Here is a 20,417-nt window from a genome sequence, read left to right on the forward strand (position 1 = left end):
TGTGCCTGTGTGTGTGTGTCTGTGTGTATGCCTCTGTGTGTGTGTGTGTGTGTGTGTTTGTGTCAGTGGGCATGTCCAGTATCAGGAGAACTAAAGCAGATCTTACCAAAAAAAAAAATCCCACCATCAAAAATCTGCCAACTTGAATACAGAGCTGCTTGTAAGTGGTAGCCAATCCCGATAAGAAATTGGACCAGTATATCACATCTCTTCTGTGGGCATTACATCAGAGTTCCCTCACTTAGGGTTTGCTGACCCACGTGTGGCTTTCAAGAGCATTTTCATCAGACCGACACTGCTGGCAAAGGAAGAGGATCCAAGCATTCGAGATTGTCAAGAGTGGTCCATTGTTCAATAAGGTTTGACCATCATTAGATCCTAATGAAAATGGTAAAGACTAACTCTTGTTTCTTTAGCACTTACTATGTGCCAGGCACTGTGATCAGTACTTTACATGAAGCACCTTATGTGATTCACACAATAACCCTATGAGGAAAGTGCTAGCAGGATCCAGAGGTTTTACTCATAAGCACTATTCTATGCCATTTACAAAGATGGTGCCACATAACAGATTTCATAAATGCCTTCCCTGCCAAGAATCAGGTTCAGTTCTGCAACACTCTAGTCAGTGGGGAGAAGTCATTCCAATTTGATGATTCTGTATTTCCCAACGTGCATAGACACATTCACCTATCTGAGCACCCAGACTGTCACAACTCAGAGCTCCCAGCAGCTTGAAAGTCGTGGTGCGATGGATGAAAGAGTTTTAATAAGATCTGGTTAGAAGAGAAACCTCTTTTTCTGGTGGTTAAATGCACCACCACCCTCCACTCACCCCCCGACTCCCTCCCCACTACAACAATGTCAGCAGGAGGGTTTGCACCTGACTCAGATTTCTCTGAAACCTGGAAAAACAAATTCACAGAAAATGCAAGGAGACTCCACTCTCTCTCTCTGTAGGTTTCGCAGTGAGGTTGCGACATCCCATCAGGATGTGACAATATTGCGACAGGTTGGCACCCACCCCGGTTTCCAAGTGATGCATCACTCTGACAGGGCCACGTTGTTCTGTAGACAAAGAGTGGCATTTACCCAGCAGGCCACAAGCAAAGCTTATTTTCAAATGGCATCCAGGAGTGGTGCAGGGCCATTATTTCAGAGCCAGGGTTGAAGTCAGAAAAACCCAAGTGTAAGTGTCTCTCAGCTTATTGGCCTCAATCCTTATTTAAGGGTTGCAAGCACATGTAATGCAAGAATCAATTACTTTGGGAGATTGAAGTACTTTATGAATAAACTGGAAACCTTGGACCGTCTCCCCAGAAAAAGGCACATATGTGTGTGTACACTCATGAAATTCTGTAACAGTTTCAGGAGTTTGTGGGTCATTTAGCTGTCCATGGATTCCAGATTAAGAACCCCCAGACCAGCTACACCAAGAGGAAATATTCTCTTTAAGATGTCAACCATTTACCCAAGCTAGACTTCCGTCCATCTTAAGGAAGAACTTCAGCCAAAAAAAAAGCCCTCAATAGAAATGTGACCATCATCGTATGGAAGAATATGCAGCCACAGGCAAAAAAAACTCGAATTTCTTCCAGCCTCTTCTAGTCCCCAGTGTGTGGGGGGCAAGCTGTAGAATCACCCACCTGCCTCAGCACTAAAGTCTTTTGATCTGAAACTTCACCTTAATATGATGGCCTCTCCCCCTGGCTCTTCCCCTGGCCCTCAAATAAAAGTCAGAACCTTTGAAGTTAGCCGTGTGGTTAAGTGACTCATCCTTATAAAATAATAGTTTGCTCTGAGGAAGTTGTCCAGCTTGGTTTTCTCCTGCTCTGCTTCCAGGCACCTCAGGCCAAGGTCCAGTCTGGACCGGGGCAGCACCAAGGCACAAGTTTATGAAGAGCTCCAGAGCATGACTTCAGCTAAGTTGCTTCGCAAGAAGCAAAGATTAGAAACATTTGCATATGATTCAGCTGTGAGCCATTTCTTTACGGGATATACAAATTTCAGTGTTATAATAGACCATGCCACCCTCGCTCTAGGCTCAGCGAGTCGGTGAATAAACACATCAAGCCTGCATTGGCATGATTGGCTTGAGGACTATCGGGCAGATCAGGAACACTGGCGGCAGCCATTTTATGAAATGAGCAGATGACAGAGAAATCAAAACACGGCCGCTTCCCCACCTGTGTTTATCAGTGAGGGCATCAGTTTATGTGTGGCCTCGCCTCAGTGTGGCTTGTAACTTGCATTAAAACACATAAAGATACTTAACTGCCCTCCATTTCATGGGAGCTGGAAATTTGAAGACTCGGACAAATGACAGGTCTTTGGGGCAGGGCTCGGGGGTTGCGGCAGGGTGAGGGGGTCCTGGTCCCATTCAGTAGAGACTAAACTATTCTGAAAGGGATTGATCCTTACAAGGCTGTAATTAACTATTCTACCTGGAGGGCTTGTTACCCCAAAGAATTTACCAACCCAGACACTGAATTGATTAAGTGATCATTCTGATAGAGCTCCTGAATGGCTTATCTCTTTTTTCAGCCTGTTACAATTTCAGGATAGGAATCCAGGATAAAGAGATTAAGAATCAATGAAGGGACTTCCCTGGCGGTTCAGTGGTTATGTCTCTGTACTTCCACTGCAGGGGGCATGGGTTCAATTCCTGGTCAGGGAAGTAAGATCCCCACATGACCAATACCAGAAAAAAAGAAAGGAAATTTCTTGAACTGAATAAAAATGAAAATACAACATATCAACTTAAAAAAAAATTTTTTTTAAAAATCAAGGGATGTGAAGGAGAGTAGATTTATAAAGCTCATTTTAAGGACTATTCAAAAGTTGAGTAAGTGAACTCAGAAGGCAGTGAGTTCCCCGTTACCTCCACGGGATCTTCCCCACCCAGGGATCAAACTCATGTCTCCTCCACCTCCTGCACTGCAGGTGAATTCTTTATCCCCGAGCCACCAGGGAAGCCCACAAACATGAAAACAGACATTGGTCCCTATTGATTCTGAGATTCTAGCAGGTAAGTCAGGATGCAAAAGAGAGCCGGGTCGCCCGGCGTGAGGGCAGCAGAGCTGTGAGGACTGCTCTTGGTTCCCCCGGTGCCTCGAGATCTAACTACCCCTGAGGCTCGGGAAGTGGCTGGTTTAAGTTCATTCTTAGTTGCAATCTTCTGCCCTAAGCCAAAGACTCAGGACATGGGATCAGTACCTTAGGAAGCGTGGCAGGAAGTCAGAGGGTGACGAGGGTGGTCTCTTCAGCTCTGAAAACCTTAGTCTTAACTGAGTGACAACAAAATTTTACCCTGACTGGCTCAATTCCTCCAGAATGGCAAATCCACCACAGAACGCTTCCAGTGTTTGATCTAGTTCCCTAATTTCAGCAGATATTTAGAGTGACAGACAATGGGATGGGCCACCGGGGCTCTGGAGGGGGAAATCAAAAAATGAATCAACCTTCGCTCTTCACCTCGATTCCAGAAGCACTTACCCTGGCTCCCAGCCCGGTCTCATTCAAGGGGCTTGAACTGAACAAAACCTCAAACTGAAAGCTTTCATTTTTTCAGTTCTCAAAAACACACTCAACAAAAGCCAAAAAAAAAAAAAAAAGAGAGAGAGAGAGAGAAGGGGTTGTTGTTTGACTCTTGCCTTTCACAAACACTCTTTTTAAATCCCAGTTCTGAAGCTGCCCCAAATTAAGTTCCAGGAAAAGATAGAGTCACTTGTAACAGGTCTAAGCTCTATTTTACAGAGCCAGACAGAGCCACAAGTTTGCAATGAGATCAAGAGTTGGCATGAAACCATCTCTTCACCTTCCCAGTGCGCTCATTCCTACCAATGGATCTATTTGTAAGTGGATGAAGAGTAATAATCTGAAAGCCCCTCTCCCAGACTCCCAACAGACCAACCCTCTCACTCATTTTGACTTTGACTGAGTCACGGATAGCCTCCAGACACATCCAATCTCGAACACAACTAATATGAACATAACTCATAATGTGCATGTGGTCTGACTGATTAGAGAGTCCTGATGAGCCTTCAAGCACAGACTTTAAAACTGACCCATGATTCCCAAGGTTCTAGAAGTTTTCAGCAGAAGTGAAACTCACTTCAGTTTTCAGTGAAGGTGCAGAAGTTTTCCTGCACCTTCAACCCAGAGACCATCTTCCTAAGTTCACTGACTTCTGGATTCCACTGTGAGACATTCTTTTTCTAAAGCCAAAGACAGCTTGTTGAAAATTAAATAGAGCCTTCTCCCCTAATATACCCACTTAATAATTTTACCACATGATTTCACAAAAGCAAGTTTTTATTGAAAAGAGGGTTTTTCTTGTCACAAGAGAGTGATTTGGATTCACAGGAGGAAAACACTTTTTCTAGAGGCATCTTTGATGATCATTTTCAATAGATAAATATGGTCTCAAAAGCAGTTATTTTATAAACCTTTCCCAGACCTTCACTGGGAAGGACCCCAGCAAAGCTGGAAATGTATAACATTGGTAATTCTCGTTAATTCTCAGTAAGCGCTTGTATGAGGTACATTCAGCCTTGGGTGTCAGGACAACTTACCAATGGGAAGGTGACCAGTGGTTGTCATGGAGATCTGGGCCCGGCAGAAAGTTTTGCTGTCCAGCAAATCTGTGGCAGTGAAAACATAAGGGACATTAAGATCGCCCTCCTTACAACATAAAGTTTTGGCTTTGAGAAAAACAGAATCAGAATGTAAAGGGGGTCTTAAGTGCTGGGGAGTTAGTTACCTACTGTGCTACCATAGTTGGTGTCGTATAAATAGTTTTCTTCTTTCCAGGTGTTCATGATGGAAGGGTCTACTAAGGACAGAAAATGGAAATGTCAGCAGTCACCTTCCCCAAGTGGGGAGTTTGCCTGTTTTTACTCACTGTTCTTTATCAAAAAGGTGTGGGACAAGAAGGTGGCTTTCAGAGAGAAGAGATCAGATTCTACTTCAGTCACGTGTTGATTTACGATAATGTTAGCCCAGTTTTTCTTCCAGCGCCCTGGGGGAGATGGACTTTGTTACAGCCTCATCCAGGTGTTCTACACCTGTTGCATTTTGAGGGACGTGAGAGCAGTTGCAACAGTGGGATCCTCTCCTAGACCAGTGCTTTCCTGGGGATGTTTCCAGTCTGCACGTGGGGGTGGGGGAGCTCAGGGGCCTGGCATTGTCATACATTCTACTGTATTGTCACCAGAATACTTTTATACTAGTTTAAAAAAATGGTAAGGACAAAAAATTTCATGATGAATGAGCATCTTTTCCAAATAATATCTTCCTGGGAAAATTAATTATGTTTCTTTCATAAAAAATCTGCTCAGTCTTATCATAGAATCTTTATTGCTAAAATCCAGAGTGAAACTCTTAAGTTGGGTGACAGCTCCCTCCCTCCAGGACATCTCCAATAGTCTTAAGGGGTGGACATAAAATTTTCAAAATAAAACTGAAGAGAAGAAGAGGAGATTGTAACCGAATCAAATAAACAGCTTTTAAGAGTAGAACCTCATTAGAATGGATAAAGAAGATGCAGTACATATATACAATGGACTATTACTCAGCCATTGAAAAGAATGAAATAGTGCCCCTTGCAGCGACACAGATGGTCCTAGAGAGTGTCATACTGAGTGAAGTAAGCCAGACAGAGAAGGAGAAATGCCGTATGACATCCCTTATATGTGGAATCTGAAATGAGCTTACAAAACAGAAAGAGACTCACAAACTTAGAAAATGAATTTATAGTTGCCAGGAGTGGATGGGATAGTTAGAGAGTTTGGGAAGGTCATGTACACATTGCTGTATTTAAAATGGGTAGTTAACAGGGACTTATTGTATAGCGCATGGAACTCTGCTCAGTGTTGCGTTGCAGCCTGGATGGAAATAGGGTCTGGGAGATAAGGGACACATGTGTATGTGTGGCCGAGTCCCTTCACTGTCCACCTGAAACTATCACATTGTTCATCGGCTCTGTCCCAATACCAAATAAAAAGTTAAAAAAAAAAAAAGAGTAGGGCTTCATTGCCTCATCTTGGAAAAGAAGTTCTTTCTTTCTTCAGAGTACTGGATAAGCACATCTCTTGACTCTTTAGATTTCAGACTCGAAGGAAACTCCCCTCCACCTACCCCAAAAGCAGCCCAACTCCTACACACCCCCCACATCTGGGCTGATCTCCAACAGAAGATCTCTTTTTTTCCTGGCCGGGCAAGAGCTGAGCAATCTGGCAGGAGCTGTCACCTCATCCTCACCAGGAACTTCCTGCTCTCCCCTCCTCACAGATGGAGATGCCCTCAGCTCCCTCCTGCCCAGCATCTGAATTTCAGGGCTGGGGTGGTAAGCCACTGGCCGAATTTCATTTTGTTTTTATAGCATAAATGGTGTAAAACCTGACTCACTGGCTAAGTCCTCTTGTTTACGACATAGGGATTTAGCTGGTATTTGAACTAATAGCTACGTGCTTGGGCACCCCAAGCCCAGTCTCCTGGGGTTACACCCTCTCTCCTCATTGGGTTGCCTCGTACACCTGTTGTTGTCTCTGAAAACAAACTGAACCAAAAGAGGTTTGGGGGTGTTGGCCCCTGCATGAGCCTCCTCTCCCCTCCTCCCAGGGTGCACCTTCTTCCCCACCCTTCAGCTCAGCTTTCCTGAACTGGCACCACAAGAATGTCTGGATGGTCGAGGAGGAATTGTCAAGTACTTGGGACCTCTCTGGTACCACCTCCTGGCTCTTGCACTGGGGCTATCTGTCTGGTCAATAGCGGGGGTTAGAGGTGAGGGGGCACCATCCTCTTGGCCAAGTTCTATTCCTGCCTCTAAGGCAGTCAGGCCCATAAAGCACAAACCATCTGGGTAACTCAACCCCTGGTCTCTGGGGTGGCGTGGAGAGGGGGTGGAGGGGAAGGGCAGGGCTGGAAAACCTAATTAACATGCTTAGCAGCTATTGTTTTTTCTTTAATAATGGTAGACCAGCCCCCTTATACAAGAGTAAATAACTGCATGGGGCCAGTTTCTGCCCCTAGTGACTCACAAATCACCCCAGGTCAAATTCTGTCCTTGGTGACTGGCACGCAAGCCTCAGGGAGGCCTGTGGCCGACTATGGTTGGCCCATGTGGCCCATATTCTCGCTGATGTGGGCATGGGGAGGGACCCTGGGGCGGGGGCAGTTCCTGTGGACTTGGGCGACTTGCAGAGTTCTCTAGACTAAGAGGTCATAGAAGGGCAATATGCCAGGAAACTCTGATTGATACCAGGCTCTGGGACACAACTTCTGGAGGTAGTTACTGTTCTCTGCAGGTCCCCTGGAGGGGAGGTGGGGAGACAGAAAGTCCCCAGGAGAGAGAGTTCAGGACAGAGAAAGGAGGGATGATCGGGCAGAAGGAGGAGTACAAAATGAAAGTAATGGCTCTGGGGCCGCAAACTCTACTCGGAGCTCAGAACATCAGCTTTTGTCTGAAAATGCTCTTAAAGCAGGAGTTGGTTCCACAGCTGCTTGGACATCCTTACAGAAACTCCAAGGTCCCCAATCTCTCCTCAAGCCCAGTCTCTTGGGATAACACCTTCTCTCCTTGCTGGGTTACCTCGTACACCTGTTGTTGTCTGTCATAGAGTAACTACGACACCCAGGCCGGTGCTTCCTCTTCTTGATGAAACACACTCCCTTCAAGGGAGAAGAGGGAGAGGAGACACTGATGCTTCCTCTTCTCTCCTCTTGCTTCTCCTGACTTGGCCAAGTCCAACCCCCTGACTCTCTGCAGTGAGGAGGATGCCCACTTAGACTCTGCATTTTTCTGGGCTCCTGGATCAGAGCCTGGATGCGCCCCTGACCAACCACAGGAAGCAGAGACGTGTGGGAGGAATTAGGCTCACCACCAGTCTAGAAGTCAGAAAGAGTTGGCGGTCATGGTCCCAAGGACAAGGAATGAGATTTGTGGCAGGGTGGGTGGCCCATTGGAGACAGCCAAGGAAGAGGCATCCCTGGATTTCCTGCCCGAACACCGGCTCCATCCTGCTCCCACACTCTCCCTCACACTCCCTCCCAACTTGTGTTCCCCAGACCTTTGCTTCCCACGTTGGCTCCCTTTATCTACCACGACTCACCGGTTTGTTCAGTTTTGACAATGACGTTGTGCGTGGACTGGAACAGGTCACTGCTGCACTGGCCTGTGAAGGGCAGATTGGGAAAGTCAGAGCGGGCCCACATGGAGCCAAAATGTGTTGCTTGGCTAAGGACAAAGCTGGCTTCATGCAAGAGTTTCTGCTAAGCCCACTGCCTGATCATTATCCTTTGCTTCTGAGAGGGGGCTTCCCTCTCTGCATCTGTAATCTCAAGCCTGGGGTCCTTGGCCCAGAAAATCAGTAGCTGGGGCACCCACCTCAAATGGAATTATTTAGCCTTTCAAAGAGAAGACATCCAGTATAAGGGAACTAGAAGTTTAGATGTTAGAAGACCAGTTTCTCCACTAATAGCTGCAAGTCATTTCAGCTTTCTCGGTCTTGGTTTCCTCAACTGTAAATTTAGGGGATTAAACTAGATAAAGTCATTAGATAGCCTCTAAGGTGCTTTCCCATACTAAGATCTGACACAAAATGCAAACAAAAACACAAAGCCATCTTAATCCTTTTCTGATCTTAAATGTAACTCCTTTTGGTTAGATCTGATCTGTGAGGCACGTCTAGATACGTGCAGTGATTCTTCTCTTACGTATGCCTTACAAATTCTCTTCAGATGTATCATATATAAAAGCACATGCATGCGTGTGTGCAAAGTAGCTTCAGATGTGTCCAGCCCTATGGATTGTAGCCCGCCAGGCTCCTCTGTCCATGGGATTCTCCAGGCAAGAATACTGGAGTAGACTGCCATTCCCTTCTCCAGGGGATCTTCCTGATGCAGGGATCGAACACGTGTCTCTAATGTCTCCTGCATTAGCAGGAGGGTTCTTTACCACTAGCACCACTTGGAAAGCCCCATTAAAGCACATATATACATGTAAATTCACTTTGTATGTTTGTCCTCCCCAGCCAGATTACAAATATCTCAGGAGCAGAGGTCACACTTTAACGTCTCTGACCTTCAGTTTTCCCAGATGAAAACTTCCCCTATCAAATGGCTGTGATGTTTATTTTCTCATAAGGTCACCAAATGAATCTATTCACTTGGAGTCCTTGTATAAGTAAATACTCAATAAATGTAAGTTAGTAGAACGTTTACAAAAAGGCAAATGACAAAAACAAGGTGAGAAATCTGGCCAGGAGGCAGTCAGAGGCACCGGCTGTACACAGTGGGACCAGACAAGTCATGGAAGGCCAAAGATGGAAGGCCAGAGCTGGGAAGTCAAGGGTGACCACATCCCATCCCACGCCTCCCTGTCTTAAGCTTCAATCAGAGCAAAGCTTTAAAGGAGTGGATTTAATTGGAGGTGGGGAGGTAAATATTTTTAATTCTTCAAGTATAAGTCTGCTCTTTCTGAAGACTCCTGGATGTTATTTTTAGAGCCTTGTTTGGTTTGGTTCTAGTAAAAGAAAAATGAGCAACCACCACTGAGGTGGGCGGGAAGCAGGGAGTGCCCCAGAGCTGAATGAGGTCATCTCAAACGGCCACCATGCTGCCAGCTCAGTGGCCAGACATTGGGTCTCTTCAGTGTTGATGGCAGCTGTAGGGATCTGAATCTGGTCCATAGCCCTGGAGCTCATGCTTCCCACAGCCCCAGCTCCATGTCCAAACACAGGTTCTGCTTGGATAGATGTGCCTGCTCCAAAGTAGATAGGCCAGCCCACTATTCATACACATCACTGCTTCCCAAAAGGGTTCTCAGAGAAGCTAGTTTTTTAAATAACCATTATCATAAGAACTTCAGGCCAGTGTCAAGGGCATTCTGCAAGATAGTTGTCTCCCCTACCAAGCCTTCCAAGCCAGTGTAGCATGCATGCATGTGTGAATCAAATATCACTGATGGATAGCCTTTGAATGCTTCCTGTCTATGCGCTGGCTGGAGCGTCAGAAGAGACATCTGGGGCTCTAGGATAGCCCCAATCCCAGAAACTGCAGAAACATACCAAACCTGTCCAGACCATTTGTTCTAACCCTTTTTCATTTAGGACCTTTTAAGAATCTGTTGTAATAACATAAGCTTTCTCTCCTCCCCCAAAACAAACTAGAAGTAATTTCACCTATTTTTTTTTTTTTACCATACTTATGTCTCATTGTAAGAACCTAAGTATAGAAATATTTTTTAAAATAGCCATGGCGATCTTAACCAGCAAGTGATTGGGAATGAAACAATCAAACCCCATTTGTAAGAGAAAGAAGTGGTTTTCTGAGAGCACCAAGTATTCTGTAACTACCCAGCTAACCCTTGTCTCCTTGGAAATTAACCATAAGGAGAGAATTACATTACCCTAGATTTGTATGGGATTTGGCACACCTTGTCCCCTAGGCTTCAAGCCTATCCCCTCTCACCTCCCTTCTACTTCCCTGTCTTGGGAAACAGTCATTTGGAGGTAAGACCATCCTCAGATGTCCCTAAACAGGAACCCTGCCAGTCGTGGAGTCTCTGCCCTTCCCAGCTGGCTCCCAACAGGGTAGAGAGAGTGAAAGAGAGTCACCATTCCACTTGAGATGCTGCAGGTTGCTGTAAAGAAGCTGCCCGGCCGTCCCTGCCGCCCGGGTGAACTCCTGCAGACTCATGCTGCAGAGGTGCTCGCCGTTGACGTCAAACTCCTGGAAAGGGATGCAGCTGGCATCCAGCTGGTTGGTGTCCAGGAGATGCTGGAGCCACTCCCACACCTGGTACTTGGTCCAGTACTGAGGATGGATTTCATGCCACTGGCCTCCGAAAAACCCACTGGAAACTGCAAAAGAGGAGGCAGCCCTGTGAGTGAGCCGTGTTTGTTTCTGAGCATGATCCCAGACAGGAAGGTGCACCGCCAGAAGTCACAGGGATCACAGCCGAGGTGTGCACGCATCAGCAGAGGTTGGATTTGGAGAGGAGGCTCTGGGAAATACAATTCCTTCCCTAGTTGTGGTAGGAGCCAGTCATTCAGCCTCCCTACATCTTCCTGTTGTTCCTCATATACTCACCCCTGGGCTCTGGATAAGGACACAAGACTTGAAACGCTCTGAGATCATGAGCTTCTTCCCCATCTCCCACAAAGTACCATGAGAGCTAATGCATTGCTACAGTTTCAGCAATGTATTGGCTTCCTGCCCACACCCACATAGTTCCCATGTTTTTTTTTTTTTCCCTCTCTCTCTCACACACACCTATATACACACATATACCCCCAATTCAAATCATTTTCAACCAGAAGCCTGAGACTTGGGTTCTCTTCTTTATGATGCCTTTGTTTCTCCCCAGAGTGGTCCAGATGATTCATCTGCTCGCTATGCTGATGTCCCCTGCCCAGTACTGGTTATTACAACCACTATGACGTCACTTCCCTACCCAGTTACCTTCAGCAACTTCCCTTTATCCAGTGAAATTAGGTCCAAAACTTCCAAGCCAGGCACTGAGGCTCTTCACTATTCCTCAAGTGACCCTTTGCCTTTTTTCTATATTGTCCTTTAGGACAGTTTGAGGTCTACCTGTGGCTCCCTATTGAATTCCTGCCCAACTCACTGACTCCGACCACCCATAAAGCCATCAGAGACTCCCCCGACCAACTGCTGAGGGCTGCTGTCTTTAAATCTCCAGGAAACATACTTCCCATTTCTCCTCATGACTTCTGTCCTGTTTTGTCTTTTTTGATGGGTCTTTACAGTCCTATTCTTCTTTGTAAACTGTATGCTCAATTTAGAGACTTCACTTTCACTTTTCACTTTCATGCATTGGAGAAGGAAATGGCAACCCACTCCAGTGTTCTTGCCTGGAGAATCCCAGGGGCAGGGGAGGCTGTTGGGCTGCTGTCTATGGGGTCGCACAGAGTCGGACATGACTGAAGCGACTTAGCAGCAGCAGCAGCAGCATATCCATCTTACCCATCCTTGTATCTCCCATAAAAACTACTTAGAGATTTTGCCATTATAGGTACTTTCTCTCCATTTCTTCAGTAAATTTATTGTTGAAGAAGAAATAACATTGGAACCTGGAAGAGCCTATGAGATGCATTCACAAGATGGCTAATTCAAGTACCAGTGAAGAAGAGGAGTTCCTCCAAGCCAATAAATATTATTGAGCTCACTATGGACTAACCATCTATGTATGTGACTCTCATACTCACTTAAGAGAGCATCACTAAATCAACCCAGAGTCCTGAAGGGATGAAGAAGAAAGAGCCAGCTCCTGTTGGCATGTGACCAGACTGAGAGCTCTTACAATCCCTTCTAAAGCAGGGACCAAGGGAGGGAGCACTCTTTTGGAAGAGGTGAGGGGTAGGAACAAGGAGGAGACCCTATTATAGCCCACCAAGCTGAAGAAGGAGAAATCTAACTGAGCATGACACACAGATATTCCCACCAACTCAAGGATGGACCAATAAAGGAAAATGTAGTGCAAGAAAATAGTCCCTAACTTTTTCTTCAAGGTCCTGCCAGATCAGTACTTCTCTAAACTCTAAAGCGATTATGAATCACCAGGGAATGTTGTTCAAATGCAGATTCTGATTCCATAAACTTGGGGTGAGGCCTGAGATTCTGCATTCCTGGTGAGTGTCCCAGGAATGGGGATGATGATGATGTTTGTCAGTGGACACAGTTTGCGTGGCAAGGAGATACAGAGCTCCAAAAGGTCTGATCCCCCATAATACCCACAGCCTGGCCCTCAACACTCCCAGAGGAGAAGCTGAAGGGTGAATGCTTCCAACCCACTCCCGTTTTTGCTCACCCTCTTGGACTTCATCCACTGCTCGCAGACTTAAGGATTGCTAAGAGCAGGAGGTCAAGATGACGTGGCCACAAAGATACTGTCCTGGGTCATACCTGCCGCTCACATTAGGTGCCATACGCCTCATATCTCATAACCACACAAAAGCAGGCCTGAACCCTCAGCTGGGGTCCTAAAGGGGAAGCCAACAGTGAAGGGGGAAGCAATAAGGATTGGAGGAATCTAGTCCCCAAATTTAAATACATAGAAATATTCCCAAATATACTAACAGACTGAGCCTAAATGGGATGTCTCTCATTTCTCCCACTTTTTTTTTTGGTGTCTCACCAACCAATACAGCTGTTGAAGAGTGGGCTATATTTTTTGCAGCTCCCCCAAGTCTCTGTTCTTTTATTTTTAAATTAATTGTTTTGCTAATTGTGCAACTCTGAGTTTGCAAACAAGAGACAACAACTCTCAATAACCCCACACCAGGCCCACAGTACTTTCTTCTTTCAATGTCACATGATTCAGAAGAGAGGAGGGTTCCTGATAGTGCAGCCTATTAGAACTTGGCAGAACCAGAGAATTTTGTCTGAAGTTGAACGGAGCAGACTCCCCAGTAGCCTCCAGAAGTTTGGGGAGAAGCATTGAAAAGCCTATGAGTTCAGCTCCTCTCTGGCATTCAACTGGTCTCCCCAGTCCCATCAATCAAGACCAGGAGCTTCTGGAAGTGAGAATGTAACAGTGATGAATGGATTCTACACCCTGCGCAGCAAACAAGAGGAATGCTGCCATAATGGAGAGTCCAAGGGCTTGGGATGCAAAAGACTTTCCACCCTGAAGAACTGTTCCCTGTTTAGAATTATCCTTCAAGGTCCCCACAGGGAAGCTCATGCCCAGAAAAGACAGCAGTTCAGGAGGATAAATGATCAAATAAGAGAAGGTCTCCCCTTCCTGTTTTCCACGCTGTGTGTCTGGGGATTCCAAATTGAAAGGTGGAGCTGCCCAGGAATCGGCTGCTTCTTGGAGAATGCAACCCTTGCATTAGCATCCCACTCCTGCCTCCCAGACATTGTTCACCAAGAGCCACTTCCATGTGGTTCAAGGGAAGCAAGAGCAGCAGGTGGGAGAAGGCCCGGACCTCCTTACACCCACTGTGGTTCAGCGCAAAGGAGTTTGCCCCAGCTGACTGCCTTCACAACGAGGTGCACGGCGCTGATTAGCAACCACTGTATTCAGCCTGGCTTCTACAGTAAGCCATGGGCTGGATCCACCCTCTGTAGGCGCCAGACTAAGCCCTCCCTCTTCTAATCCACCAATCTTAGATTAAAGTGCCACAGGCAGGCACATGGTCTCCTAACAAATCTACCCGCCCCTTACAGAGGGAAGTCACTGGAAGATGAAACAGAAGGATGAAGCTGCTCTAACTCTCTTCTCCTTAATGTCCATGCTTCTACGTGACACACAGACACACACACAAACACACACACACAGAGTTTTCTCTCCTATCCATCTTCATATCCCAGCCAACACTATTCAAATGGCCTTACTTTGGGGTAGCTCTTCTCTCACCCTCTCTGTCAGCTCGCCAACCTGGAACTTTGAATATTGAGAGGAAACCATGGAATATCTCGAGTGGGCTTCTGGCTGGGGCTCCGGGGACCTGTGGGGATCTCCTGCTTGAAGGGTTTTCTCCAGTCCCCCCAGCTCCCACATCCCCTGTATTTCCCACAGGCCTCCTGGCTCCCACGCCCACTGTATACTTCATGAGGTTGGGGAATGAAGTCTAATCAGAGCAAAGGAAGAAGCTGGAAGAAGCTGCACGAGGAGGGACATGCGTAGCTCCCTTACCATTGCACGTGGAGTAGCTGTCTGTCCAGGCCGGCTGCTGGTGGAGAAGATTGTTGCTGGGGTTGAGATTCATTACACCACTTCCTTCCAGAATCATGATCTGTAAGGGGATCAAAAAGGCCGTTCCGTCAGTGCCTCTGGGACAAACGTCATTTCAGAGTATGGATCATAGAGCAAATTTAGGAAGGAAGAAAGAACGTGTCCTCCCGTCCACTGCCTGCCAAGCATGTTGCCACAGCCCTTTCAGTAAAAGCAAAACTGACTGGCAATTAAAAATTTCCAGGTTCGATTTTCATATGCATGAGGCAAGTTTTTACAGCCACCCATTCATAAATGAATAATCTCTGATCGGGAATGAAACAGGAGGAAAATGTAATACCTGCTCACCGGGTGAGTCTGGCTAGCGGCCAACTTTTTTTTTTTTTTTTTTACAAAAGTGAAAATGTCAGAGAGATTTTGTTTAAAGTGGAATTGCCATTCGGTAAAATCCCAAATGGGTAGCAGAACAGACCCAGCACCTGTGTGGGAACCCTGACTTGAAATCAGACATGTACGAGTTCTGACACACCTGAGCAGCCCACACCTCAGCATCCAGTAAATTTCCTCGGTGAGGATATCTGCCAAGAGATGGGCTGGTCTCGGGGGACCTCAGCCATATTTGACCTAGAGCTTTTCAAGCACTTAGCTCTGTGATAAGGTTATAAATCAACGGGTTTCTCCAACAAGACACTGACCCTTCCTTCTCGGTAAAACGTTCATCCTCACATTCCCTTTCCTTTTAGTTGTCACCCTCAGTCAATATCTGACTCTCTGCAACGCCACAGACTGCAGCATACCAGGCCTCCCTGTCCTTCACCATCTCCCGGAGTTTGCTCAAACTCATGTCCATTGAGTCGATGATGCCATCCACCTGGAGGATACTGCAAGCTTCACAGCTGACCTGAACGGGACTTTCTCAGTATGAGGCTCATTTTCTCAGTAAAGGATCAAGGAGAAGAGCCTTTCTTCAGTGAGCCTGTTTTTGGGTTTTTTGAACTGTATGAAAATTTTATGTTTTAGAAATATTCACCTCGGTCCTCCAGCACTTACAATGTTCTTACCCTCATGCCAGACTCAAAGCCTCAGAAGTGCATTCAGTCATTCAAAGGATAAACAGCCTGTTTCCAGAAGGTGACTGAGCCTTACCCGGGACCTCTAAGGGTAATTTGCTCTTTCTAAATGTTGGACTGGGGAGAAGCTAGAATTACAGTAGAAGATCATGGAAAATTCTCTGCCTGTTTGGGTGAAAACTTGCATCTTCATGTGTCACCAACATCCCCAGGATGGAAATTGCCCAACCAGAGCCATTCCACTCTCTCAAAACCCCTTCCTCTAATTTAACTACTGCTTTTAGGTCAATGTAGGGCTTAAGAGGGGAGAAAAGGGGTCTGGAAAAGACATAAAAATTCATTCATGTATTCATTCATTCAACAGATATTTATTAGCCTTGCAATGGGTTGGGCACAGTTCTAGGAACAGGGAGTAGAGCAGTGATTAAGAGTTGAATTAGGCTAAACAGAAACATTTATGATGATCATTAACATCATCATCCTGGTTGTTCGGCAAATAATTAGGCCTGAATCCAGCCTGAGTAGAAGGTAGGAGAGGGCAAGATGGGGTGGCAATGATGAGCTCTGTATCAGACCACCAGGAGGAGAGGTAGCAGAGCTGAGTTTTATGAGGTGATGCCATAGAGATGAGTTTCGACATCAGAAAGAGCTGGAGTTTATCCCAAGTTCCACCACTTAATACCAGCTAAGTTCTTAGCTGGTTTGTACTAAGTCAAACAAGTTATTAGCCTCTCTGAACCTGTTTCCTTTTATGTAAAATACAGACCATTGTACCCACCATATGTATTGGTTGGGGCTTAAGTTAGTCTCCATACCTCGAGCACTTGGCACCAAATAGGACATAACTGCATAGCAGGTATGTTATGATGAGGAGGGGCACTATGCCTATGGACTACCTGAACCAGAAGTAACCGTGGGCCTCAGTTTCCCCGGGCAGAAATTGAAGAGCTAGTAAATTGCTTTTGAAGTTCATTTCCAGAAATGTCTTGGATTCTCACTCTCAGAGAAAACCAACCCAAGTCAAACTTTCTTTTCTTTTCCCATCGAGATTTCTAGAGCAATAGCCCTAAGCTAAGAAATCAGATGGGGGACTTGAAGGCAAAAGAAATCTTCCAGGTCCCCAGAGGGTTGGCTGGGAGAGGGAGAGGGCATGGCACCAGCTCCTGTTTGCTCAAGGCTAGGCTTGTTCCTTGCCAGCATTTGCTCAACTACAAGCAGTAGAAAGGTTACTGTTTAACCCTGAAAGGGCTGAAGCTCAGAACCCAGTCCATGTGCCCTCCAGGCTGGGGGTAGGGGTGGGTGTGCAGGGGAGGCTTCCCTGAAATTCTTTCACAAGGGTTTGCCTGCAGGGCTGTTTCAAAGTGGCTATTTCAGTGGAAGTCAGATCTGCTGGGGCCAACTATGACCTACTTCCTCAGCCGGCTGGCTCAGGGCTTCTCTTCACCAATTCCCCAAAATCTAGAAGGAAGAGTAGGGTGAGGACCGAGCACCCAGCTTTGGAGTTGAGGAGAGGTGGGCTCAGATCCTAGTTCTCCTGCTCCCCGTGGGTGACCTTGAAACAAGTTCAAGTCTGTCCAACCTGAATCTTTCTGATCCTCACTTTCCCTGCTTGTAAAATGGGAACAACCCAAACTCAAAGGGCTGTGGGCATCAAATGAGCTTGTGCATACAGAAAGCTCAGCAGGTACTAAGAATTCAATAAATGTCGCAGGAACACGTGGGCCAGACTTCCTCTTATGACTAAATGCCCAACAAGCCCCAATCCTCCAGGCGGACATCATTCCTCACCGTGAGGCATCCAGAACTACTCTCAGCCAGAGAGAAGTCCTGAGGATTACAAGGTCACAGCTGCCCCATTGCCATCTGGGCCCCCAGGAGGCTGAGCGCACTCCCTGCTGGCACCCCCTTTCCAAGGGAAAGCAGCCAGCACAACGAGGGGCCCTTTTTTACAGGGCCCAGTAAATGGTTAGCACCCATAAAAGAGTTTATGTGGCTTATTCCTTAGTGAGTCAGAGTTCACTGAGCTCACCCAGGCTGCTGAGGAGAGAAGGTCAGTGTTCTCAACCCAGCTTGGAGCGGCAGGGACCATGCCCTCAGGGTGGGCACGGAAGGCCCCTGGGGCCAGCACGGCTGAAGGCCTTTCACCAAGTTCCAATCCCTTGGAGAACCAGCTTTTCAAGTGTGAAATAAGGACATTTGCCCCCCAACAGCCTCACAAGATTGTTGAGAAGATCAAATGAGATAATAGATAATAAATGTGCCTTGAGAATGGTAAAAAAAAAAAAAAGAAAGAAAGAAAGAAAGAAAAAGCATTATCATAACCAACTCACCGACACTCCCATATACAAATGTAGACTTTCCATGGTACATGGTGATTACCTTCTGCTGTGCTTAGTCGCTCAGTTGTGTATCCAACATTTTGTGACCCGTGGACTGTAGTCTGCCAGGCTCCTCTGTCCATGGGATCCAGGTAAGAATACTGGAGTGGGTTGTCATGCCCTCCTCCAGGGGCTTGGAATTCCCAACCCAGGGATCAAACCCAGGTCTCCCACAGTTCAGGTGGATCCTTTACTGTCTGAGCCACCAGGGAAGCCCAAGAATACTGGAGTGGGTAGCCTATCCCTTCTCCAGGGAAACTTCCTGACCCAGGAATTGAACTGGATTCTCCTGCATCTCAGGCAGATTCTTTACCAGCTGAGCTACCAGGGAAGCCTAGGTGATTACCTGATGGAGTATGAAAAGCAATCCTTTTAATTTAGAAGTATTTAATGCTTCTCATTGGAGAAGGAAATGGCAACCCACTCCAGTGTTCTTGCCTGGAGAATCCCAGGGACGGGGGAGCCTGGTGGGCTGCCGTCTATGGGGTCGCACAGAGTCGGACACGACTGAAGTGACTTAGCAGCAGCAGCAGAATGCTTCTCGTTAATCTTTTTACTTTACCTTCAGCATAACTTTTATTATTTTCTTTAAAAAAAAGTATCAATTATGGGAGGTTGAGACTTTGGAGACTTTGAGGGCTAGGTTGGAACCCAGACTCCCCATCTTTGTATTTGAGCTATGTGACCTTGAGTGTGTTACTCCTTCCGAGCTCAACATCTTTACTGATTCCAAAGAGGGAGTCAGGGGACTGTGGATGTCCTCCAAGCTTAAGGTCTATTTGGAAGGATAGGTAATGCTATGAAGTTAAAGATCCCTGGGCTTCCCTGGTGGCTCAGATGGTAAAGAATCCACCTGCAATGTGGGAGACCTGGGTTCAATCCCTGAGTTGGGAAGATTCCCTGGAGAAGGGCGTGGCAACTCACTCCAGTATTCTTGCCTGGAGAATCCCATGGACAGAGGAGCCTGGTGGGCTAGTGTCCATGGGGTCACAAAGAGTGGGACACAACTGAGCTACTAAGCACAGGACAGTGTACAGCACCAGCACACACGCTCTTTTAAAATGTTTCTTTTCCTTTTCTTAAACATCAGTTTTCAAGATATTTCTCTAACACATTTTACTTCTTCCAAGATTGGAAGCAGTAAATTCAGAGCCTAAGGAAAAACAGTTCCACCCTTTGAGCTAAAAGCAAGCTGGAAAAGGATCCACTTCACCCCATTTCAAGCTAGAGAGAGAATTCTAGGGTGAAAAGTAGAGTTTCTCAGCCTTGGCGTGACTGGCATTTTGGTCCAGGATGGTACTTGCTGGGAGGGCTATCTCGCACACTACAGGGTGCCTAGCTGTATCCCTAGCCTCTTCCCACTAGATTCTAGCAGCACTCATGCACCAACCCTGGGAAAAAAGCCCCGGAGCCAGATCACACCTAGTCATGAGCACCCATCAAATCAGAGCCTGTGGAAACAACAGCTCAGATTTTGCTCTTGCTGGTGTGGCGACTTTGGATTAGCCTTTCTGAGCTGCTATATCCTGTCCTGGGAAACTGCCACCTAGGCTTGCTGGAGGACTGAAGGAGATTCAGGACCATGGGGCCCCTGGGGCCCCTGGCACAACGCCTCATCATACCCATACCCGGTAAGTGCCTCCCAGGTGGAAGTTTATGAAAACGCACTGACTATTGGACCCCCCTTTGTCTATTCTCACATAGTATGTATTCTGGGAACACAGCATAAATTGTTACTTGGGGTATTGAAAAATGCCCATCAAAAAAAGAAAAAAGTAAGTTTTAATTCAAACCGAAAGATTGAAATGCACTGAGATATACAAGGTTTTTCCATCTGCATTCTCTTCACTGATTCCTCCACATGTCACCCTTTGCACCACAATTCTAAGACTGACACTTTGGATGACAGAAGTCTGCTCTTTATTTCAAGAGGATCCAATCAATGACAGCAGATGGCCCCTCGTGCCAGCCTTGCAGTCGGACACTCTTCTATCCTAGGCAGCGACTCCCTGGGCCACTAGGGTTTGGCCAATCCAAATTCAATTTGGCAGAGAGGCGGCACTGTGCTGTGCTGGGGTGGCCAGAATCACTCTTTATTCCCCACTTGGTTAAGGGGCTCCTTGGGATTAAACACAAGCACCCACAGGGCCCTAAGTTGCTACAGACTCAGACTACTTCTGGGCCACCCACATATAGAGACATCCCAGTACATCTGTACCCACCCTACCAGACCTTCCTCAAGGGTGGATTCCCTTCCAGCACCAG

General features: G+C 46.6%; 1 protein-coding gene and 1 long non-coding RNA gene across 4 annotated transcripts in view; both read right to left on the reverse strand.

Annotated features, from left to right (window-relative positions):
- Positions 1–20,417, reverse strand: part of LOC138990988 (uncharacterized) — a 426,908-nt gene that overhangs the window by 313,152 nt on the left and 93,339 nt on the right. The window lies entirely within an intron of this gene.
- EHF (ETS homologous factor) overlaps positions 1–20,417 on the reverse strand; it is a 43,899-nt gene that overhangs the window by 6,968 nt on the left and 16,514 nt on the right. For 2 of the 3 annotated variants that reach the window (XM_070383571.1, XM_070383569.1), the window contains exons 2-6: positions 14,666–14,765; positions 10,617–10,862; positions 8,112–8,174; positions 4,763–4,834; positions 4,575–4,643 (exon numbers count right to left, since the gene is read on the reverse strand). In XM_070383571.1, coding sequence (XP_070239672.1) covers positions 4,575–4,643; positions 4,763–4,834; positions 8,112–8,174; positions 10,617–10,862; positions 14,666–14,762 — 547 coding nt within the window. In that variant the 5' untranslated portion in view covers positions 14,763–14,765. The remainder of the gene's footprint in view (positions 1–4,574; positions 4,644–4,762; positions 4,835–8,111; positions 8,175–10,616; positions 10,863–14,665; positions 14,766–20,417) is intronic. The other variant, XM_014476746.2, reaches the window with a different exon arrangement.

This window comes from Bos mutus, chromosome 15, assembly GCF_027580195.1.
Source record: "Bos mutus isolate GX-2022 chromosome 15, NWIPB_WYAK_1.1, whole genome shotgun sequence".
Taxonomy (NCBI): Eukaryota; Metazoa; Chordata; class Mammalia; order Artiodactyla; family Bovidae; genus Bos; species Bos mutus.